This window comes from Lipotes vexillifer, unplaced genomic scaffold (assembly GCF_000442215.2).
Source record: "Lipotes vexillifer unplaced genomic scaffold, Lipotes_vexillifer_v1.1 scaffold384, whole genome shotgun sequence".
NCBI classification, from domain to species: Eukaryota; Metazoa; Chordata; class Mammalia; order Artiodactyla; family Lipotidae; genus Lipotes; species Lipotes vexillifer.
In genome coordinates, this window is record NW_006793498.1 from 5,601,336 (window position 1) to 5,627,539 (window position 26,204).

Consider the following 26,204-nt stretch of genomic DNA (forward strand, 5'->3'; position numbering starts at 1 on the left):
TAAGACAGAGAAGAAGGAATGAAATAATCATCCATGAAACTTAATGAATCCTAGGGGCCTAGCATCAAGGGCCCACTTGACATAAAGTGTCTTGAATTTTAAGTGAGACCACAGCACAGGTGTGTGCTTTTCTTGAGGCGTATTCAGCTACTAGTATGTAAGCAGAGCAACTGGTTGGAATTTTTCCAGGGAAGTAGGATAGGACAGGGAGAGAGCGGTACAAAAAAAGTGAGGTTGAATGCAAAGGAATCTAAACTGGGTAAGTGACGTGAGTACATGAGAGGCTAAGGGACCATGCAAAGGTAGAAGAGTCAATGTGGTCGAACAGCTCTTACAGTCAAAATACTAGGAGGGATGAGCTGAAAAATGTGTTTGAATCTGAGATTATGGATGAGGTGTAGTGATACTCTGTGGGTGGCTGGGGAGGATGGATAAGGAAAAATATCAAAGAACTGAGAAGTCAGGGTATTAAAAGTACCACCTGTGTGGATGTTGAAATTCAAAAGAAATATTTTAAAAAGTAGTAATAGAGACACAGTAAGTCAGATACTGTAATCTAGGAGTGAAGGGTAGAGATTTAGAAGTCAACTGATAACAATAAGGAAGAGAAAAGCTTACATTACTTTACTTTTTACTTTTTCTTACTTTACTCATCTGAAGCTAATGATGGCATGAACCTCAGAGAAACTAGGTGGTTTTAGGGAGAAGATGTTTTTAAAAGGATGTCATCTAAAAAGAAAAATCCATATGTTCAAATGTTAAGCAGGAACACTACATTCCTTTTATTAATCATGCAAAATTGTATGATTTCTTTTGTATAGGAATGGACGGGCAAAATCAGATACTCTTTTTCCAAAGACTGGTAGTGCCTTTAACTCTGCCAACTCAGCATTCATTTGTTGCGCTGGTACAGGAAAGAACTCTTTCTCTCCATCTTTCAGGGGAGAAAAAAAATCTACCCCTTCATCTCATCCGTTTCTCCTACGTATAGAAGAGATTGAATGGTGATTTTAAACTTGTGTAAGGCTTACCCTGGCCTTTTACACAGGAGTGCCATATTCCCTGCATCCTATACCCATGACAGAAGTTGCTAGTTCATCTTGGCACTGTTTTTCACAGATTCTGGTTATAGTTTTAGAATCCATTTCATAATAGTTCTAGAGGTACTAGCTACTAATCCAGAATAATGAGTTACTCACTCTATGTCAGTTACTGTGCTAAGCATGTTACATACATTAATTATTACAACAGCCCTATGAGGTTTTATGGATGAGGACACTGATGAGCAAAGAAATTAAGAAACTTCCCAGGGTCATAACAGCTGAAAAGCAGGACAACCAAGATGGAAGGACAGTTCCACTTTTTCCCCAAATCTCTCACTCAGTCATTGTATCTTAATTCTTGGAGCTGATGACGAATGTCATTGTCATCCTTGTGAGATATTTGACAGTTAATTTACTTTCAGGATCACTCATACATGACGGAAAAAAAAAAGAAAAGTGAAAGATTGTCTACACTGATTATTTTGTAGGAGTAAAGAAGGTGACCTAAAAAGGGGAAAAGAGACACAAGAATGTCAGGCAATGAAGAAAGGAAGAGTCAAGGAGTTCCTGAAGAAGGTAATGAAGCTATCTTCAGAAATATATAACTAAAAGATGAGCGGTAACAAAAAAGTAGTATGCTAGGATAATTGTGTTAAAATTAGTAGCAAATTAGAATAGAGGGAAGCTGTTGAAGTTTACCAGGAGGAAACTTATAGAATGTTTAGAAAAAGTATAACAACCTGAAATGCAGGCCTATAATGAAAATTCATCAACTGCAATTGAGAAATGGTTATGGTACCACTATAATTGTAGTATATGTGCAAATGGTCTAGATAAAAATTTTTAGGACAATCAAAATATTTATACTGTTCCATAAAGTAACAGGTATAATATTGCAGTAGGTGACTTTGAATTGTCCGTTTTTATGGCCTTTGATTTTGGTTTTGTTTGTAGTCAAAAAGGAAGAGTACCAACCCTAAATTTAGTTTATTTTTGAGAAAACATAACAGTTTTCATGACTTTGAGTGAAGAAACATGTTTCTTAGAATGTTTGCATTTAGATTTTTATTATGTACTTTATTTTGTCTAGCTCTGGCTAAACAAGACACATCTTCATTAACTGATGCTGTCGAGCAAGTTGCACAGCAACAACAATCACAAACATCAGAAATAGAAAAAAACAAAAAAGTTCTGTTCAATTTGCAGGTAACCTATTTCACACAGTCTTTTAAATGAGTCTTTATGTTCTTCAAAGCTATATTAAATTTGTAACAGGGAAGTTATTAAGCATAACTTAATAACTCTGAGGAGGCAACTTAAAATGTCTGTTTTTCATATTTACACCTTCTAAATTATTCTGGTATCCCTAAGTAAAGTCTACATGAGTATTCCAGTTTCATGGAACATTTTACACATCCAGTGTGCAAACATTCAACAATGTCATTGTGACTATAAATAAGCATAAAAAATATGTCACATAGAATTATTTTAAATTCACTCTATTTGATAGTTTTTCCTAAAATTCTGAATTGAAAGAAGGTTAAGTTTTTAAGCCTGTGTTCTTAAAGCTACGGCTCATGAATTACTAGTTGCCGGTGAACATTTCAGGTAGGTAAGGAACATTTCTGTGTTCCTTAAATTTCAAAATATGTTCATAATTCCACCACAGGCATCTGGAAGCCATACTTGTTTTTGTATTCAGCATAATTAGACATAACTGTTCTCTGTTAATATAGCTAAAGGAGCAAAAATTAAAAGTGTATTTAATTTTTAAAGGTTTTTAAATTAAATATAACATAGAAATGAAAAGAATATGCTCTAGAGCAGGGGTCCCCAGCCCCTGGGCCACGGACAGGTACCAATCTGTGGCCTGTTAGGAACTGGGCCACACAGCAGGGGGTGAGCAGCAGCCGAGCGAGCAAAGCTTCATCTGTATTTACATCCGCTCCCCATTGCTCACATTACCTTTCTGCCTCCTGTCAGATCAGTGGTGGCATTAGATTCCCATAGGAGCGCGAACCCTACTGTGAACTGCGCATGCGAGGGATCTAGGTTGTGCGCTCCTCATGAGAATCTAATGCCTGATGATCTGAGGTGGAGCTGAGGCACTGGGGAGCATCTGTAAATACAGATTATCGTTAGCAGAGAGGTTTGACCGCACAGAGACCATAATAAATCAATTGCTTGCAGATTCATATCAAAACCCTATCAGTGAGTGACAAGTGAAAACAAGCTCAGGGCTCCCACTGATTGTGCATTATGGTGAGTTGTATAATTATTTCATTATATATCACAATGTAATAATAATAGAAATAAAGTGCACAATAAATGTGATGCGCTTGAGTCATCCCGAAACCATCTCCCCCCAGTCTCCCACCCTAGGCCGAGGAAAAACTGTCTTCCATGAAACCTGTCCCTGGTGCCAAAAAGGTTGGGCACTGCTGCTCTAGAGCTGAACTGCCTAGTTTGAAAGAAGAGATTTGCTACTTCCGGTTCCATGGTTTAATCTCTCCATGCTTCTCTTTTCTCATTTGTAAAATGGAGATAATAATAAGACCTGCCTGTAAGGTTTTCATGACAATTAAATGAAATAATACTTGTAAACATTATGTAAGATATCCTTTCTGGGGCCCTGGTAGGCAGTATGGGACCAGATTTTGATAATGGCTTTAGGTATTAATGCATCAACAGAGATATGATGATAATAATTATACCTTTGTGGTGATATAGATTTCTTATAAGTATTTGCATTGCATTAGTCACTTTCAGAAAAGAATACACGTTGACAATAGGATACAATACGAAGATAATAATGTCTTAGATTTCTATAAAGAAATTTTCTATAAAGATTGTCAATCTTCAAAGAGTTTTACTGATGTCATTTCACTTATGTTGAGGGCCTAATTTCTATTAAGCATTTTTCTGAATATAGTCCTCACTTTTACACTACTCACCATCTATTAAAGAGGGAGACAAATAAGTAAACAAATAATTACATGCAAGGAAGTGGCGTCAACAGTAGAAGCGTAAACACAGGTTTAACACTGAAAGAGGAGTGATTGGTGGAGTTTTAAAAAATATCCGGAGTTCACTTGAATGATTAGGTGTCTGGGATACGTTTGAGGGTTGGGGGGTGAGGAGGATGATATTCCAGACAAAAAGAACCTGAAAAAACTCACAGAGTCCTGAAATAAAATTGGTACATTCATAGAACTATAAGTAGTTTGATAGTGGAATAACATAGAATGTATTTTGAGAAGCAACAAGAGATGTATAGCATGATAAAAAACTTGAACTTTATTCTAGAGGTGATGGGAGGGTTTTGATGGACTTCAAGCAAAAGAGTGAATGATTAAATTTACGTTTTAGAAAGAGAATTCTAGATGCATGAAAGATACTTGTTATAATCCAACATCAATTTAAGATAAAAATTTCCAGCAAATTAGGAATAGAAGAGAACTCCAGCCAACTAAAAAAAGGCATCTACATAAATCCTACAGCCAACAGCATACCTAATAGGGAGAGACTGAATATTTCTCTCCTAAGATCAGGGATAAGGCAAGCATGTGTCTTATCACTTCTTTTCATTCTACGGTACTGATAATTCAAGCCACTCCTTGCAAGAAAAAGAAATAAAAGGCATCCAGATTGGAAAGGAGGGAGTAAAACTGTTTTTATTCACAGATAGCATGATTATTTCTGGAAAATCCTAAGGAATCTATTATTTTAAAAAGCTATTAGGACTAATAAGGGAGTTTAGAAAGGTTGCAAGATAAGATTAATTATAAAAATCAGTTGTATTTACATATACTGAAAGAAACTATCAGAAATTAAAGTTTTTAAAGCATTATCATTTACAGTAACATCAAAACTATGAAATACTTAGGGGTAAATTTGATGAAAGTTTTGTGTTATAGACTGAATGTTTGTATCTCCCCAAAATTCATATGTTGAAGCCTTAATCACCAATGTGGTTGTATCTGGACATGAGGTCTTTGGGAGGTAATTAGGCTTAGATGAGGTCATGAGAATGGGGTCCTGGTGATAGGATTAGTGCCCTTATAAAAAGAGACGCCAGAGAGCTTACTTTCTGCCATGTGAGGACACAGTGAGAACGTTCTCACCAGAACCTGACTATGCTGACACCCTTTCCAGCCTACAGAACTGTGAGAAATAAATTTCTGTTGTTTTAGCCACTAAGTCTATGGTATTTTGTTATGGCAGCGCCAGCAAACTAAGACAATATGTAAGACCTGTATACTGAAAACTGTGAAACACTGCTGAGAGAAATTAAGGGTCAAAATAGAGAGATATACAATTTTCATGAATCATAAGATTCAGTATTGTTAACATGTGAGTTCTTTCTCTTTTATCTATTGTTTAAAAGCAGCTCCAATCAAAATCCCAGCAGGCAATTTTTAGAGAAATTGACAGGCTAATTCCAAAATGCAAAGAACCTATAGTAGCCAAAACAACTGTGAAGAACAATGTTGGAAGTACTACTATTACTTTGTTGTTGTTTTTTTTTGGCTGCACCACACAGCTTGCAGGATCTCAGTTCCCTGACCAGGGATCGAACCCAGGCCCTCAGCAGTGACAGCCCAGAATCCTAACCACTAGGCCACCAGGGAACTCCCATAATATTACCTGACTTTGAGATTTATTATAGAGTACAGTAATCAGGACAGTGTAACATGGCGTAGAGACAGACATATAGATCCATGGAACAGAACAGAGTAGTATCCAGAAATAGCCCCACACATAACAATTGATTTCAGAGGTGCTCTCATGGACAGAATGTTTGTGTTCCTTCCAATGTGATGGTATTTGGGGGTGAGGCTTTTAGGAGGTAAATAGGTTTAGATGAGGTTGTGAGGGTGAGGGCCCTATGATGGGATTATAGGAAGAGAAAGAGACCCCAGAGCTTTTTTTTCTCCCTTTCTCTCCCTCCCTCTCCCTCTCCCTCTCCCTCTCCCTCTCTCTCTCTCTCTCTCTCTCTCTCTCTCTCTCTCTCTCTCTCTTCTCTCTCTCCACCCCCCTCTCCCTCCCTCTCTCTCTGCCATATGAGGACACAGCAAAAAGGCATTTGTCTGCAAGCCAGGAATAGGCCTCTCACCAGTAACCAAATCTGCTGCACCTCGATCTTGGACTTCCTAGCCTCCAGAGTTGTAAGAAATCAAGTCTGTTGTTTATGCCACCCAGTCTATGGTGTTTCTCCGTTTTTGTTTTTGTTTTTTTTAATAGAATCCTGAGCTGATTAAGATGGGTGCCAAAGCACTTCATTAGAGAAAGGATGATCTTTCAACAAGTGGTGGAGGACAGCTACATGCAAAAAAAGTGAACTTCAATTTCCACCTCATACTGTATATGAAAATTAACTCAAAATGGATCATAGGCCTAAATACAAGAATTGAAAGTACATAGTATCTAGAAGAAAATATAGGAGGAAAAACTTAGTGATGCTGGGTTTGGCAAAGGTTTCTTAAATAGTACACAAAAATTTTTTAAATTGGACTTCATTAAAAAACGTTTTTATTTCTGTTCAAAAGGCACTGTTATGAAAATGAATGTGAGGTATACCTGCTGGGGCCCTATGGGCATTTGGGTTGTCATAGACTGGGAGAAAATACTTGAAAACATACCTGACAATGTACTTGAATGTATTTATACTGTATAAAGAACTCTTACAATTCAGGAAGGCAAACAACCCAGTTTAAAAATGGGCAAAAGATTTCAATGGTCATTTCATGCAAAAAGATATTGCAAAAGACAAGCACATGAAAAGATACTCAGTATCAATTATTAAAGAAATGCAAATTGAAATCATAATGAGATTTCATTCTATACCCACTAGAATGGGTAAATTTAAAATGACTGACCATACCAAGTGCTGGTGCAGATATAAAAGAACTAGAATTCTCAGACCCAATCATTTTGGAATGTAAGTGATGTACCATTTGAGAAAATAGTACACAGTTTGTTAAAAGTTTAAAATACATCTACCATATAACCCATACATTCAATTTCTAGCTCTTCATTTACCCAAGAGAAATAAAAGTGTATGCCCACTGGAAAACCAGGAACAACACAAATGTCTACCAGATGAATGAGTAAACAAAGTGTGGTATATTCATATAAGAAATATTGCTCAGCAATAAAAAGAAAGAGCTACTGATATATCTAACAACATGGATGAGTCTCTAATTAGGCTGAGTGAAAGGAATGAAACTAAAATTGTATATATTGTATGATTCTTTTCATATAAAATTCTTGAAAATGCAAACTAATTTTTGGTGACAGAGCAGGTGAATGTTTGCCTGGAAACAGAGAGCTGAGGATGGAAGGATAGATCACAAGGGATCAGGAGGAAACTTTTTTGGACATGTCTGATATTTGGACATGTGGGTAATGGATAAGTTCACTGTCTTAATTGTGACAGTCTCATGATCATAAAAGTAAGTCAAAACTTATCAAATTGTAAAGTTTAAATATGTGCAGTTATTTATATCAATCATATTTCAATAAATCTATTAACAAAGAAAGGAAGGAGAAGAGGGGGAGGGAGATGAGAAAGAGGAAGGAAAGAAGGAAGAAGGAAGGAGGGGGAGGAGGAGGAGGAGGAAGAGAAGCAGGAGGAGGGGGAGATGCAACAACAAGAAGACATAAAATTCTAGTGAAAGAGTAGAAGTGGATTGGAGGAGGAATTGAGTAAAGCCAGGGAGAAAAGTCAACAGTCTATTAGTTATGTTAGTCTAAGAAAGAGAAGAGATGATGACCAAATTAGTGTAAATGTCATCTCCCCATATTGATCAATAGGGTCAAGAGCCTGATCTAGTTGACAGGTCATGTGTCCCTTTCCTGACCATTCCATGTACATCACTCATTCACTCATTTATTAAATATTTATAGAGCACCTACTTTGTGCCAGGTACTATTTTAACTATAGGGAAGATGGTGGTAAAGAAGTTAGACAAGTTTACTGCACCCATGGAGTTTACTTTCTAGTTAAGGCAGGCAAGCAATAAAGATATAAAGCAATTCCATTGATTGAGGTTTTACAAAGGAAATACAATAGGATGATGTGTAGAGAATAACAGGGAGGAAGGTGGCTAGTTAATTTATATTTTGATTCAGGGAAGACTGTTCTGAGGAGTAGTAATAAAGCTGAATTGTGAAAGACAAAGACCCCAGCAGGTAATAGCTAGGGATAGAGAATTCTAAGGTGCAGGGAACAGTTACAAATGCCCTTAGGAGAGAAGGAACTAGGCGTATTTCATAAACAAAAGGAAGCTGGAAGTGGGGAGAGTAGTACACGAGAGGGATGGCAAAGTGGATAGGGATTAGAGCATGTTTGGCCTTAAAAGCCATATTACAGAATTTGAATTTTATTATTAGTGCAATGGAAAACCACTGCAGGATCTTGAGCAGGGAAGTAGCATGATATGATTTATGTTTTTAAAGGATTCTTCTGCCTGAAAAATGGAGTCTAGTTGGGGGAGAGGAAGAAGCAGGGAGAAACAGGGAGACCAGTTGGAAGCTGGACTATGCTACAAAGACTGGTCAGAAGTGAGCTGGGATTTTATATATTTTGGAGGCCCAACCATCAAGATTTGTTGGTAAATAGGTTGTGGGGGTTAAGGTAAAGGGAAGAATCAAGAACGACTACTAGGTTTTTAAGTGTCCAGGTGGAAAGTGGTACAGTTTATTGAAATCAGGAAAGCTGGAAGAGGAACATGTTGGGTGTGCAAATTAGAAGTTCTTTCCTGAACCTGTGTAGTTGAGACATCTATTACATATCCAAATAGAACTGTTGAGTGGGCATTTTAAATATTAGAGCTGGAGATAAAGATTGAAGTTTATCAGCATGATGTATTTTTCAGTGTACTTCCCTCTCTTGTCTCTGCCAAGAAAAGGATAGGCTGGGTCTGCCTTTTTAGTGAAGTGCTTCCCTCCCCAAATTATAGATTCATTTAAAGAGGATGACCATACTGGATAGAAGAAAAAAGATAAAGGCCTACAGTTGTATTGGTGGGAGGATCTACAGAATTTGATGAATAGTTAAATATAAAGAGAAGAGAGGGGCTTCCCTGGTGGCGCAGTGGTTGAGAGTCCGCCTGCCGATGCAGGGGACACGGGTTCGTGCCCCGGTCCGGGAGGATCCTACATGCCGCGGAGTGGCTGGGCCTGTGAGCCATGGCCGCTGAGCCTGTGCGTCCAGAGCCTGTGCTCCGCAACGGGAGAGGCCACAACAGTGAGAGGCCCGCATACCGCAAAAAAAAAAAAAAAAAAAAAAAAAAAAAAGAGAAGGGAGGAATTAAATATGGCTCCCAAAGGAATACCATTAACTAAGTTTGGGAACATAGGGGTGTGGTAATTTGCATTTTTAGTCCCAAATCTTCAACCTCGTGTATATCCACACCCTTTGCCATTTATCATTATAATGCCCTCCCATAATGGGTGGACATACTTTCTACCCCTCCACTGAGATTTGGTCATGTGACCAGCTGGGATGTTATTCAAACAGAAGTTTGAAAAAGTTGTTCCATAATTGGGCTTCCATTCTTCTGCATCTGCTATCATCATGAGAAGGACTTGCCTGTCCTGGCCCACTGGAGGATAAGATACATGTGAAGCAAAGCCAAGACACCCCGGTTGGCCCAGTTGAAGCCAACCTAAATCATCTTACAGCCAGCCAACCTCCAGACATTTGAGGAAATCCAACCAAAGTCAACAGAACCACCTAGCCAAGCCCAGTTGCTTCTCATCACATGAGCAATAAACACTAGTTATAGGTCACCGAGGTTTTGTGGTTCTGACAATAAGTGACTGATACAAGGCAGAGCAGGATGGGATCGGGGAGGGGAGGATTAGTCTGATTTTTGGACACGATGAATTTGAGATGGCCAGTGGCAGCGGGGTATAGGACTTAACAGCCACTTATATTCTGTGAATCATTAGCATATATGTATCTCAAGATCTAAGTATGGATAAGATTACCCAAGGAGTATATACAGAATGAGAGGAGGAAATTATGATGACTGCACCCTGAGGAAAACCTGTATTTGAAGGAATCATCGAGATTGAAAAGCAATGCTCAGAGATATCTAAGGAGAAGCAGAGAAGAGTGCCGGTAGGTTTTAAAAAGGAGGTGCTGGTTAGAAATGCCAAATGCCTCAGAGAGGCAAAGCTAAATATACCTTTAAACTCATCTTACAAGTGAAGACAGTGAGGTTTGAATAGGGTAATTAAGTTTGCTATGTATGATCACCCCAACTAGTAAATAGTAGTAAGGACACTAGAACCTAGATCTTTTGTGTTTTCAATTCAGGGTTTTATCATTTTTATCATATAGTTTTTCTTTAGTTTGTACTTCTGATTGCCCACAAATATATTATTAAAATGATTGTAAAGTATCTTTTACATATAAAATGTTAAGACAAAGGATAAAATTTTAATATTTAGAATTAGATGAACATTAAAAAATGAGAAATATATAACCCTGGGCTCCCTCTGATTATAAAATAATTTTGTTACTTTATTACATGTCTCCTGTTATGCATCAATTTTTCTGTATCTGATAAATATATATTTTTTATGTTAAGTGATTTTTCTACACACAGTATGGATCAAAACAATGACTTTTCTTTCATGTTGAATATCATGAACTAATAATAATAATGTTGAAATATCTTACAGAATGAACTTCATGAGCTTAAAACACAAATAGCATCTGTCTCTGCAGAAACTAAAGAAACAGAAAGGCAAATATATCAGCAAGATGCTGCCATACAGAATACCAAACTTCATTGTGGAAACCTGGAAAATCAAATCAAATCCTTACATACAGAAAATGTGAAGCTTAAATTTGACATAGAGGCAGCACAAGAAGATTTTGAGGAACAAATGATAAGATATAATGAATACTATGCAAAAATAAAAGCACATAAAGATAGTTTGAGAGAGGTAGAGAGCAAATGGTCCTTCATGACTGAACTCAATGAGAAACGAGACCTTGTTAGAAAACTAAAGACAATGAAAGAGGAACTTATGCAGGATCTCCAAAATCCAGAAGGAAACCTGATGAAACAAGTACAGGTTTGAAATATCACTTATTAAAATGTTTTCTATTATTCCTTTTATTGCAGGTACACTTACTAAGTGATAAACTTATCATTAACTTAATAAAATACCCATGGGTGCTCTAACTCGATTCACAAATTTGAAAACTTGTATAAGTGCATGAGTTATGTAACAACTATGCCATATGTGCAAATGCATAAAGGAAACATCCCCAAATCCCTTATGGATTAATAAAAATATATAGTCAAACAAAATCACAGTGAACAATTAATCCATTTGTTACAGAAGGTGTGACTCACAAAGATGTTGAAACTCTAGCTTCCAGGCTAATGGATACAGACCAATTAAAATCAATTTAGTGTGCTTAATGCTGTTACACAAACAATATGAATTAATAATTGTACCCTAAGCATCTTTTTCTTAATATTCTTTGAAGACGTTGGGAGATAAAAACTTAAAATATCTATTATTTCTTGCTAAAGAATTAAAAAATATCCTCTATATTGTAGCTGGGCAATTGCCCCTGTGACTACCACTTTCCTTTATGTCTTATTTTCATTTGGTTTTTACTTCTATATTTTCAAACCTAAGGTTTGCTTGTTTGAATAACCATTCTTTGTTCCTCGTACCTATAGAAGTAATATTCTAATCCTATTTATCAAAATTAAATGTGATGGCTAGTTTTCTTAAATTACAGAAACACTGAAAATCTTGGATTTATATTGACCATTCATTGTTTGATGTGCATATTTTAAATTCTATAAACATACAGGAAGACATTACAAACCTAAAGGATAAAATTATAACTGTAAAAGAATCCATCATTGAAAAAACTTGTTTTCTTGAGGAAGAAAAAAAGGCACATGAAAAATTAAGAAAAGAAATAGAGGTAAGTCTTAATTATCTGGATTTCAATATTTTATGGGATCATTTTTTAAACTTTTACTATAGTCATAATTTCCATAGTTTACTCTTAATTCCCAAAACAGCTAGAGAACAAAAAAGAACTACAAAAAGCAGTTGATAAGTCTAAACCATTAATAGATAAGTATAGAGACTCCCTCATTCAAAAATATTCAAATATATTAATACATTCAAAGAAAGCAAGTACTCACTCTTATTTAAATCTGGCCTAGAATTCTTCCAGGTCGCATTCCACCAATTTTGTACCCAATTATTGGCTAGAAAGCAGAGGCTAGTACTGTATGTGGCCTTTTCAGATTGGCTTCTTTCACCTAGCAATATGCATTTAAAATCCTTCCATGTGTTTTCATGTCTTGATAGTGAGCTGAGTGATAATTCCATTCTCTAGATGTACCACTGTTTATCCATTCACCTGCTAGAGGACATCGTTCTTGCTTCAAGGTTTAGGCCATTATGAATAAAGTTGCTATAAACATAAAAAAAAAAGAAAGTAGAAGCTATCCAGTCAAAAATATGACCACTCCTAGACAGAAATTAAAGGCTCTTCAAAGTAAAGTAAAGACAATGGAAGTATTGGTATTCTAAACCCCTCTGACTTCCTATTTGTAATTTTTCAACTGTCCAATTAAAAACAACAAACTGATATGTAAAATTAAAAGTGAAACTAAGTTTGAGGTGCCACTGGTAGACCTCTATAGTCATTATTGTTTAGATGAGGGCAGAACAAAAATGGAAAAGTATACGTTGTTAAGGGCAAAAAAATAATTTTCACCCTTAAAAATTACTTTGGAAAATAAAAAGATGTATATTTTCAACTTGTTTGTGTTTGACACAATAAAAAAATCCTGAGGAATTAGAAGACAAAAACCCTCACCTTTACAAAACATTCTCTTCAAGAAACACCATGATTTTATCTTATATTTTACTAGCAATCTAAATAAATGGGTGTTTTTTTACCCTTCTAGATATCAAGATTTATTATAAAACTGTAATAGTAAGACAGCATATAAGTGGCATAGAAATAGAAAAAATGATTAATGAAACAGAAAAAAAGAATCCAGAAATAATCCATCATAAATGGTACAAACAAAAACAAGTTAGCCATATGAAAAAAATAAAGACAATTTTGAAACAAAATTAGATTCCTACTACCTCTTAACACATACATGCACATGCTTCCACGAGGATTGAAGACAATATAGGACACAAACTTAACCATTTGTGTTACAGAAGTGTTTGTTTTAAAAGACACACAGACATATATGCAAACTGCATGATTAAATGTTACTTTTGACTATATCATAAATTTCTAGATTATTGAAATGCAGCATAACAATAAGGAAGACAAGACTCATTTTGAGAGAGGGTATTTGTAACATACATAAGCGACTAAGAGATAAGAAAATTTCAAACAAGCCATAGAACATTGGTAAAATGGTATGAAAAGTCTTACCTTTCAAAACATGAATATCAAAAAAAAAAAACCCAATGGAAATGATGAACAACCTTGCTAACAATAAGGGGTTGATAATTCAAACCACAATAAGGCCCCATATTTAGCCTGTCAGTTATCAATATTACAATTTGTAAGATGTGGACCACCTGAATTCTAAAATACTATTGGTATGAGTATAAATTGGTAAAAGCATTTTGGAGAGAAATTTGAGATTCTTAGTAATTTTTATTAAGGTATAATTGTCATAAGAGTAGGTACACTATTTATAAGGGTTTAGCTTGATTAATTTTGACAATTTATACATACACCTGGGTTACCATGACCTAGATCAAGATATAAAAGTTTTGCATCGTGCCCGGAAAGTTCTCTTGTCCCTTTTCCTCAGGCTATCACTATGCTGATTTTGAAAACAACTTTATTGAGTTATAATTCACCTACCATACAATTCACCTATTTAAACTGCATAATTCAGTGGGTTTTAGTATGAATACAGATAATTTGTAACCATTACCATAGTCAATTTTAGAAATTTTCATCACCTCAAAAGAAACCCCATACCCTTTAGCTGTGCCATCTCCATTTGTCTATTGTATTTACCCATATTTTTACTCCACCATATTCTTTCTTCCTTCCTGATGTTCTAAGATTTCTTCTTTTATCATTTCCTTTCCCTTTAGAAAATTTCTAAATTCATTCTTTTAGGAGAAGTCGGCTGGTGTCAGTCTCTGGGTTTTTTCTTTTTTTTCATCTGAGAATGTCTGCATTTCCCTTTCATCTCTGAAAGATATTTTGATGGATATAGAATTCTGGGTTGACAGTTCTTTTCAGTTGAAAAATGCTGTGCCACTTCTTTCTGGTCTATATGATTTCTAACAGATAATCCACCGTCATTTGAATTGTTTTTCTCTCTACAGATAAGGTATTTGTTTCTTGCTGCTTTCAAGCTTTCCTGTCTTTAGTTTTCAGAAGTTTTACTGTTATATGTTTTGGAATTAATTTCTTTGGATTTATACTATCTGGAAAATTCTCAGCTTCTTGATTCTGTAGACTTATGTCTTTTGCCAAATTTGAGAAGTTTTCAGCTCTGATTTATTTGAATACTTTTGAAGTTCTGCCCTCTTTTCTCCTATCCTTCCAGGACTCTGATGACACAAATCATAGGTCTTTTTTTGATATAGCTCTACAGGTCCCTGAGGCTCTCTTCATTTCTTTTTTTCAGTCTTTTATCTCTCAGTTTTTCAGATTGAGTAATCCTTAGAGTTCTATCTTCCATTCACTGATTCTTTCCTTTATCCCCTCCATTCTGCTATTGAACCATCCCATGAAATTTTTTATTTCAGTTACTGTGTTTTTTCCATTTGGTTCTTTGTTTCCTTTTTTCCTTTGCTGAGACTTTTTATAATTTTCATTTGTTTCAGGCAATTCATAATTACTCATTGAAGCATTTTTATGATGATCGGCTTTAAAATGCTTGTCAGATAATGCTAACTTCTGCATTTTCTTGGTGTTGGCACATGTTGATTGTTATTTCTTACTCAGTTTGAGGTCTTCTTGGTTCTTGCTTTGATGAGAGATTTTCTATTGAGATCTGGACATGTTGGGTACTATGTTTTAAGACTCTGGGTCATTGTTGCTTCCAGGTAGTACTGGAAGTTCAGAGTCTCCATGGACACTCATGGAGAGAAGAAGGGCTTCTTGTTACTGCTAGTCAAAAGTGGGAGTTCTGGCTGCCCACTAGGCTTCTGTTGATAAGCCTGTGGCTGGGAAAGGGCAGGAGCACCTCTTTACTGCTCCCGTGTAGATGTGGCCTTGCTACTACTGAGCGGTGGTAAAAGCCCTGACTCTCCACGAGGCCTCCTCTGACATTCTCCCAGTGAGGAGGGGAACGAATGCCTTGTTACCACTAGATGGGAGTAGAAGGCCAGCCTCCCCAGATGGGCTCCACTCACACCAGAGGATGTGGTTTGTTACTTTCCAGAGGGAATGAAAAGTCCTGGCTCCCCAGTCAGCCTTCTCTGACACCGCCTCAGCAGGAGGACCAGGGCACCTTGCAATAGCCCAGCAATGGTGAAAGTGTAGGCTTTGCTAGTGTGGGTGGTGGTGGGGCCATAGTTTTTTCTGTGGTGTTTGACTTGAGTAGTTACTACCTAAAAGTTTTCAGTCTTGCATAGTCTGCCTTTTTCCTGGTCCTTTGGCTAGATAACAGGCTTTTCTTGGAGTTTTTTTGTTTTGTTTTGTTTTTGTCTGCACCTATTGGCATTTCCAGCTTGCTGTCTTCCCCATATCCAGTCTGGGATATATGAGGCAAAATGAAAACCCAGGGAACTCATTACCAAGTCGTTCCTAGGATCCTAAGGTCTCCAGCCAGTCTGCCTTCTTCTCTCCACCTTTCAGAAGCTTCTTATGCTAATATTATGTACAGTGTCCAGGGATTTTAGTTGTACTTAGCATGAGGAATAGGTATGTGAAATGCATCTACTTTATTTTGACAGAAGCAGAAGTGTACATAGGTATTTTTAGTGGTAAAGGGTGATGTAAATGTCTACTAATGATAGATTTCGATGGAATGTCATTGAGCTTGAGACTTCAGTTTTTAATGTTTTCATCAGTATATTTCTTATCGTGAAATTTAATAAACTCTTTTTTAAGCTTTCATAATAGGGTTACTAAAGATCCTTTTAGGCTTTTTAATTTTAGTTTTATTAACTCTAATGCATTAAAAAGTAGTCCTCAATTCTATCACAATGTTATGGTTTAAAAAATGAAAATCTAAGAAATTAGAGATTATCTGTAATAAACTATAACACTGAAGGACAAATACTACAGCCACAGCATTGTCTTGAGAACACTGCATTTTTTTCCCAACAATTTCATTTATTGCTTGATGAGAATTTATCATTGACACAAGTAACTTCTTTCTCAAAACAACTAGTTTTTTAAGAATATAAATTTAAATACCAGAAGATTTTTATTACTTATTTCTTTTTTGAGTCTTTTTTTTTTTTTCTATTCCTTCTGGATGTTTTTAGCCATTGTCTTGGTACAGTTCATGGTCATCTTTTGCCTGGATTATAGCATTCTTTTGTTCTTATGTTTAATTCTTTCAATATTTTGTGCTTTGCATGTTTAATCTTGATATTAATGTTGCTTTTTACATTTTTTGATTAAGAAAAACTGAAAATGGTTTTTGAATTTTACATGTTTTTTCTTTAGTCGAATGTTTTTGGTAATTTTAGGCCATATCTGAATGAAAGAAGTATTTCCAAATAATTATCCCCAAATGCCTTTTTTCCCTGTCTATTGTCTGTCCTTATACATATTTTAGAAGAAAGGAACTAAAGAGCGGAAAATAAAGATGTTATGAGTCACTGACGAAGAAAAGCGGGGAAGCAAAATACAAAGCATACAAACACAAAGCTTCAAATACGAAGCATTAAGCAGCAGTCATTTTTAAAAACACATTATTTGCCAAATCCAAGAGTTTTCAGGGAAGGGAAACTAGAGCAGTTAAGAAGTTTTTAGCAAATGATGAGTGCTGCAGGTAACATTTTATGATAAACAGCTATTGTGTAAAGCATTTTAATATTTATTAACGGTTACTCTTGCCGAAATTTTGTTCAATTTGAACTACAAATTTAAAGGACAGGGAAAAATTCAGAGTGCTTTTGGAGCTACTAGGGATCAGGAACAAAATACGTTTCACTTGTTATAATGCAACATGCAGGTTACACAATTAACTAATCCATTCATTTACTGAGGTCAGCCACAGAAATGATTACACAACTAGAAAGCTGGTCCTACATGTAAAACCCAAAGAAGCAAAGGTAAAAAGGTAAACTAAAGGCAGGGTAAGAATGATTCAGATAGCTAGATAACATGGTAATAAATTATTCTGTCTTACAAAAGGTACAAGAAGAAATGTTCAGTATTATTAAATCTATTGCTGTTTATTGAGTGCCTGGTATTTTTCAAGCACTTTGTGTAGGCTATCCCATTTAAATTCTCACAGTAGCATATTTTACAGATTTTCAGAAAATTTAAATAACTTGTACAAGGTTATATAGCTAGTGATAAGGAACAGAATAGAATATGAGTCCATGTCTTTTGGACTCTACTCCCAATCTTTTTAAAAAATGGTTTTCACTTCTGTGGAAATATATTCTCCTTGGAAAAGATTAAAATTTTAGAGGGAAGGCTAAAGTTCCTTTGACCACTGCCTCCCATTACATTGCTCTCTTATCACACTCACCTCTTCCTAATGGCAACCGCTGTTTGGTGTGTGCACTTGGGTAAGCATGAGTATGTATATATATATGTATATATACACATGTGCATGTACATACACACATGAACACACATCTATGCATAAGGGAAGATTACATAAAGTACCATACATATAATTTTGCAACTACTTTACTTACTCAATAACCTATATCATAGATTTTTTTCATATTAGTATCTATGGGCCTACATTATTCTTTTTAACTGCTGCAAAATATCTCACAGTATGACTATACCTTAATTTATATAAACATGCCACAACTGATAGACATTGTTATTTCCAGCGTTTCACTGTTAAAAATAGTGTTGTAGTGAACATAGTACACACACCCTTTGTATCAAGAAGTAGAATTACTGGGTCGTAAGATAAGTTCTGTGATCTTACTAATATTTAATATGTTCTCCTAATAATTATCACCACAAATAATAATAATAACTTACGTTTGAAATCATTTTATACTGTTTTAGGGATTCCTACCCCTCATCATGAGGTTGATTGAGTAAGTATTAAATTTGGCCTTATTTGGAGCCCCAAACTTCTGTATTATCTCCCTTCAAATCCTTGGCTTTAACTTGAACTGCAGTTGCATTGGGGGCGGGGGTAAAATTTCAAGGATCATAGTGGGGGAAAAACAGCTACAATGCTGAAGAACTGACCTGAGATTTTAGCATCCGCCCACTGCTACTACTGCCACGCTTTAGGAGTAAAGACAATACTCAGAACTAAGAACTTACACAAAACTAGACTAAAGACAAGGCCTAGATCTAAGAACAAAACTGAAATGGACACTCTCTAGCAAAAGTATAAAATAAAGTCTCACAAGTTCAAGATGATCCACCAGCAACTTAACTGACTGTTAGAACAAAATTCAAAACTTTTCAGAAGAAAATAACATAATCCAGAGTTTATAATATATGTACACTGTTCAGTTAATAAAAAGCATTCTTACACATGTAAACAAATAGAGAAGTATTACCAATAATTAAGAGAATAATCAAGAAAAACAGTTGAATAATTAAGTCACAGTTGACTCATCAGTTGTTCGGCAAGGATGGAAAATTATGATTAAATATGTTAAATATTCTACAGCAGCGGCCCCCAGCCTTTTTGGCACCAGGGACCAGTTTTATGGCAGACATTTTTCCACGGACAGGGATGGGGGGAGTAGAGCAATGGTTCAGGCGGTAACGCGAGTGATGGGGAGAGATGGGGAGCTGCAGATGAAGCTTTGCTCACTCGCCTACCGCTCACCTCCTGCTGTGTGGCCTGGTTCCTAACAGGCCGCAGACCAGTACTGGTCCATGGCCCCGGGGTTGGGGACCCCTGTTCTACATGAAAGATGGATACACAGTAATGAGTAAAGAGAAAGAATATTAATCATATAAAAGAACCAAACGGAAATCTTAGAACTGAAGAAAAAGTTGAAAAAAATTTATTGGGTGTAAGTAATAGCAGATTAGACACAACAGAAGCAAGATCTTTCTTGAACCTGAAGACAAATCAGTAGAAGTCATCAAAGCAAGCATAAAGAGAAAAAGAAAAAGAACTGAAGAAAATGCATAGAGCCTCAGTGACTTGTGAGACCATGTTAAGCAATGTGACATATGGGTAATTAGAGTTCCAGGAGGTGAGGAGAGAGAGAGAAAAGGGAACAGAAATATTAAGAAATACTGGCCAACAATTTTCCAAACTTGACTAAAAGAATAACTCATAGATTCAAGAAATTTACCAAACCTAAAGCAGGATAAATACAGAGAAAACTTTATCTAAGGAAATTATAGTCAAGCTACTGAAAACCAAATACAAAGAAAAATATCTTAAAAGCAGCCAGAAAAAAAGTCACATTAAATATACAAGAACAGTGATGGTTATTGATTTTTTTAATAGACTTTATTGTTTTAGAGCAGTTTTAGGTTCACAGCAAAATTGAGCAGAAGGTACAGAGTGTTCCCTCATACTCCCTGCCCCCTGGCAGCCTCCCAAGCTATCAACAGCTCCCACCAGGGTGGTACATTTGTTAAAACTGATAAACCTATGTTGACATATCATTGTCACCCAGAGTTCATAGTTTACATTAGGGTTTATTCTTGGTGGTGTACTTTCTATGAATTTTGACAGAGGTATAATGACATGTATCCACCATTATAATATCATACAGAAGAGTTTCAGGGGGGTGGTGGTGGTGGGATGAATTGGGAGATTGGGATTGACATATATACACTAATATGTATAAAATAGATAACCAATTTTTTTAAAAAAGTTTCACTGTCCTAAAAATCCTCTGTGCTCTATGTATTCATCCCTCCCTCCCCCAGCCTCTGTCAGCCACAGATCTTTTTACTGTCTCCATGGTTTTACCTTTTCCAGAATATCATATAGTTAGAATCATACAGTTTGTGGCCTTTTCAGATTGGCTTCTTCCACTTAGTAATATGCATTTAAGGTTCCTTGTGACATTTCATGGCTTGATAGCTCATTTTTTGTTTTATTTATTTATCTTTTTAGTGCTAAATAATATTCTGTTATCTGGATATACAACAGTTTATTCTTTCACCTACTGAGGGACATCTTGATTGCTTCCAAGTTTTGGCAATTACGAATAAAGCTGATATAAACATCTGTATTTTTGTGTGGATATCAGTTTTCAACTCCTTTGAGTAAATGCCAAAGGGTGTGATTGCTGGATCATGTGGTAGAGTATGTTTAGTTTTGTAAGAAACCACCAAGCTGTCTTCCAAAGTGGCTGGACCATTTTGCATTCCCACCAGCAATGAAGGAGAGAGTTCCTCTTGCTCCACATCCTCACCAGCATTTGGTGTCGTCAGTGTTGCAGATTTTGGTCATTCTCATAGGTGTGTAGTGGTATCTCATTGTTTTAATTCTCATTTCCCTGATGACATTTCATGTGGAGCATGTTTTCATATGCTTATTTGCCATTTGTATATCTTCTCTGGTGTGGTGTCTGTTCAGGTTTCTGGCCTATATTTTAATCTGGTTATTTGTTTTCTTATGGTTGCATTTTAAGAGTTTGTTGTATATTTTGAATAACAGCTCTTTATCAGATGTGTCTTTTGCAAATATTTTCTCCCAGTCTATGGCTTGTCTTATTTTCTTGACAATGTCTTTTACAGAGCAGAAGGTTTAATTTTTATGAGGTCCAGCTTATCAATCATTTCTTTCGTGGATTGTGCCTTCAGTGTTGTATGTAAAAAGACATCACCAAAACCAGGGTCATCTAGGCTTTCTCCTGTGTTATCTTCTAGGAGTTCTATAGTTTTGCATTCTATATTTAGGTCTGTGATCCACTCTGAGTGTAGACAGAAAAGAAATAAATAAAAAAGGCAAAAGAGACTAATAGAACACAAATATTGAAATGGTAGACTTAAACCCAAACATATCAGTGGTTACATCAAATGTAAATGGACTAAACACTCCAATTAAAAGGTAAAACTGATCAGATTGGATTGAAAAAACAATTTGTGAACATAACTTTTTCACAAGAGATGCACTTTGAATATAAAGACACAGACAGGTTGAAAGATAGAAAAAGATAAGCTATGGGCTTCCCTGGTGGCGCAGTGGTTGGGAGTCCACCTGCCAATGCAGGGGACGCGGGTTCGTGCCCCAGTTCAGGAGGATCCCGCGTGCCGCGAGGCGGCTGGGCCCGTGGGCCATGGCCGCTGGGCCTGTGCGTCCGGAGCCTGTGCTCCGCGACGGGAGAGGCCACAATGGTGAGAGGCCCTTCATCAGTCTTAAGAAAGCTGGTCATGGCTGTATTAATATCAAGTAGATTTTAAGATATGGACTACCATCAAAGTTGGAGAGGGCCAGGCAATTCACCAGAAACAAATAATAATACTAAATGTGTATTTACCTAATCATAAAGCTTCAAAATACATAAAAACTGACAAAATTAAAAAGAAAAAGACACAAATCTACAATCATATTGGAGAGCTTAACAACTTTTTTGAATAGTTGATGGAACAATATGCAAAATCAGTAAGCAAGCATATAGAATATTTGAACAACTTATCTACCAACTAAACCTAATTACCATATATAAAATACTCCACCTAATAACTGTTGATTATACTTTATTTTCAAATGCACATGGAACATTCACCAAGATAGACAGTACACTGGATGATAAATTTCAAAGAATTTGATATTCTTTGATAACAGCAGAATTTAATTAGAAATCAGTAACAATAAGAAAGCTAGAAAATACATAAACATTTTGAAATTGAGCATCACAATTATAAATAATCCATGAGTCAAAGAAGAAATCACAAAAAAAATCATGAGAATTATTAGAAAATATTTGAAATTGAATGATAATGAAAACACAGCATATAAAAAACCATAGGGTATAGCTAGAGCAGTATTTAGAGGAAAATTTACAACTTTAAATGTGCATATTAGAAGAGAAAAAAGGTTTAAAAGCAATTATCTAAGCTTCCATCTTAGGAGACTAGAAAATAAGAATAAATTCAGCCAATAGCAAATAGGAAGAAATGACATAATAAATAGTAGAAATAAGTGAAATAGAAAATGGAAAATCAGAGAAAATCAGCAAAGCCAAAAGTTGAAAAGACTAATAAAATTGATAAACCATAACAATACTGATCAAAAAAATGAGAATCATGGGGACACTACTTTAGGTCCTATAGACTTAAAAGGATGATAAAGGCCTATTATAAACAACAATAAATTTAACAACTTAGATGAAATGGACAAATTCCTTGAAAAGTGCACATAACATCAGTAACACAGGAAGAAATTACTTTTATGTTTAGACCTATGATCCATTTAAAATTAGGCTATATAAATGGTGTGAAGTAGGAATCAATGAAATTGAACTCATAATTAAAACCCTCCCCACAAGGAAAGCTTCAGACTGACATGGCTTCACTGGTAAATTCTATCACACATCTAAGGAACAAATAATACCCAGCCTATACAAATTTTTTCAGAAAATGGAGGGTGGAACTCTTCCCAGCTTATTTTAGGAGGCCAGCATAACCCTGACACAAAGAATGAACAAGAACATTACCAGGAAAGTAATTACAGACCAATGTTCCTCATGAACGTAGATGCAGAATATTTTCAAATTGACATCTGCTGGTATGTATAAAAAGGTTAGTAACTCATGACCAAGCAAAGGTTATCTCAGGAATGCAGAGTTGGTTTAACTTTCAAAACACAAACAATGTAAAGAAGTGAAGGAGCTAGTCATGTAGATCTGAGGAATAGCTTTCCAGGCAAAGGAAAAAGTAAGTGCAAAAGTCTTAAGATGAGAACGTACTTGGACACAGATTCTAGAAGTGAAGTGTGTCTAGAGTGAAGGGAATGAAGAGGCCACTCTTTTTGCCGCTGTGTTTTCTGAGCACCACCCCTGCTTCATTATTATTCCTATTTCTGCCTTGAGTGTAACAATAACTAAATAAGAATAGTAACCCCTCCATTTCTTAGAGGCAAAAAAAGCTGTATTCTCTCCAGAACCACTACATCCTTAGCTGTGTAATGGTATTCAAGTTTGAATTTTGACACATACCAAAGGCAGAATTATACCAATAGAGGCTGAACAATTGGCTGGCCTTCAAGAAGGCTCACAATGTGACCTTCACCTTTATGAAGTCACTTCTTGGCCAAAACCTCCTTTTAGCCTTGTGGGCTTAGAAAATTAACCTTTTAAGTATCCCAGGGTTGGGTAGACATGGAGAAGTGCTAGTAGAGTTCACAAGAACCTGATGTATAAAACTCAAATGCCAGTTTATTAATTTACAATAGTACACAAAACTCTCAAGGAAATCAGAAAACCTGTCAGTCATTAGTGCTGCTTCTCCCTGTAAGGAAACTACACTGGAAGCCAAATTATCATAAAGCTGGTTACTGAGCATGGAAATCAAGTCATTCATTTGAGTTGGAGTGTTCTTGACCTCTGGCTCTGGACACTCAAGGAGCCAATCTCCGTAACAGCGTTATTCTTATCAGATAGTCACTGGATGGGAACTACCAACACATGCCTCCTTCACTTGCCTATTTTTGTGCTACATTCTTCACATAATACCTTCTGCTGATATATTCTTTCTTTAGTTTATATTAATACCTCCTGTGATATCTAGCTGAGGCTGGTGATCTAGAGTCCCACTAAGGGGGCTTTGCATGTCTCTACTCTGATCCATGGTGTATTAGTTTCACAGCTTCACTGCTGAAGAATAATTTTAGAAGCAGGCTAATATGATTTATGGAGTAACCAAAATTTTATTCTAGTTATTTGATTTCTATTAGTATATTCTATGAACATGTATATAAGCATATTCATTGACTATATTCTCCTTATGAATGTATGCTATTGGATATATCAATGGATATATTTATTACATATTAATAAATATTATATGCAGTGATGTGTATTACATATATACATATAAGTTGATATATATCCCTTTGAATATACTTGATATATTAAAAATCTCCTTTTGAATATAGTTTCATTATCTAATATGATGTTTCTGTTTACTAATTTATTTATAATTCTTTTAAAGTCACTTTCTGTTTTGACAATATATCAGGAGGCCTAGTTCACCAATTTGAATGAACTATCTGACTTTGAAGAATTAACAAAACTGAAAACTTAAAAGGATGTTTAAAGTTTATAGCAATTTATGTGAAGTGTTACTTGACAAGTTTTCACTTTGTTTTTATACCAGTATTTTGGAATGCTTACAGTGTTTCTGTCCTAGTTCCCCTGATGCTCTGCAGAACTGTGTTTCCATATAATTGGTTTCTTTTGTAATCCTGTATGTTTTATTTTATGCATTTAAAAACATTCTAAGGAGAAGTCCATAGTCCTCATATACTATCAAAACGAGCCATGGCATAATAAAGGTGAAGAAGCCCCCAAGTTAAGGGAGGAGCTGGGGAAGAGAGAGGGGAACCTGTACTGAGGGTCCCAGGAAAAAGGGCCCCAGTAAAAAGGAAAGCTGAGTTACAGAGAGAAGGGGAGACAGGTCGGGGACAGAGTCTTAAGGCCCCAGAAACCCAGAGTCTTGTCTCCCTACAGCCATCTTAAGCTATAAACTTATTTTGGCAAATTGGTTATTTTGACAAATTTGGTGAATTGGTGTTTTGACAAATTGTTTTGACAAATTGATTCTTCTTTGTATTGACCTGGAATCACCTTCCTGACTGACTAGAGCTCTCTCTTAAATAGACATGAGCATGAAGAAGTAACTTTCCCAGCCCCACTAATCAGTTCACTTTAAAGTGGGTGTTTTACTACAATACCACTGTCACACTCACTGGAAGTACCACTTCACACCCACTAAGATGGCTTTTATTATGATCAAAAAGACAGGTAATATCAAATACTTTCAGTGTGTGAAGAATTGGAACCCTCCCACACGCTGGTGAGAATGTAAACTCGTGCAGCCAGAGTAGAAAACGGCATGGCAGTTGAGCAAAAAGTTAAAGATAGAATTACTGTATGATCCAGCAATTCTACTTCTGGATATATACCTAAAAGAATTGAAAGCAGAGTCTCAAAGATATATTTATATCCATATTCATAGCAGCGTTAGTCACAATAGCCAAAAATAGGAACAACCCAAATGTCCATCAATGGATGAATGGATAAACAAACTGTGGTATATACACACAATGAAATATTATTCAGCCTTAGCCCATGCACTTTCCACTGTGCCTCACTGCCCTCTGCTGTAGCCTTGTCTGTCTCAGCATAAATACTGATCTACTTAATGGCAGAGAAATGGCCTACATGATCTCCTGGATCTTTTAGATCAATGGGTCTATGTTTCAGTGAACCACTAGATACAGGAAATGAAACCATTTCTCTTAACCAGAACCTGCTTTGATAAGTAGAAGGCCCTCCATCACAGATGCTTCCCTTGTGTTCAAATCCCAAACACCATCACTTGCTAGCTGTGAAACCTTGAGTGCATTACTTACGCTCTTTGATCTTCAGTTTATACAAAAGTGGGGATAATAATATTTACATCATAAGGTGTTATGAGAATTTAATTACATGTAAAAAGCTCTCATCACAGTATCTAGCATGTAATGTGTTGAATACTTATAATTACTGTTTATTTTTATTATCATTATTATTTACAGTGAGTAATTTTTAATCAAGTCCTTTCCTCTTTAGAGTAGTCAAAATATCCTTTATGGCTGTTTACTATTTTTCCTTCTCAAGGCCCATTGACATGTGCTCTTCTTTTAATAGGTACAACATAAGAGATACGGTGCAATTCTCAAGCGTTTGCACTGTCAGGTGAACAAGCTTCAGTCAGATAGAAGACAATGGCAATGGAACATTCAACAGCTGCAAAAAACTGCAGCTGAACTGAGAAAATGTATTGGAACGAAAGATTAACGTGGCCAGAGGGTAATGTAG

General features: G+C 36.0%; 1 protein-coding gene across 1 annotated transcript; it reads left to right on the top strand.

The window, feature by feature from the left end:
- The first annotated feature begins 1,573 nt into the window (after positions 1-1,573).
- Positions 1,574-26,204, top strand: CCDC122 (coiled-coil domain containing 122). Its single transcript, XM_007466467.1, is given in 5 exon segments — positions 1,574-1,619; positions 2,134-2,249; positions 10,740-11,138; positions 11,896-12,012; positions 26,034-26,204. Coding segments are annotated over 5 exon segments (849 nt in total).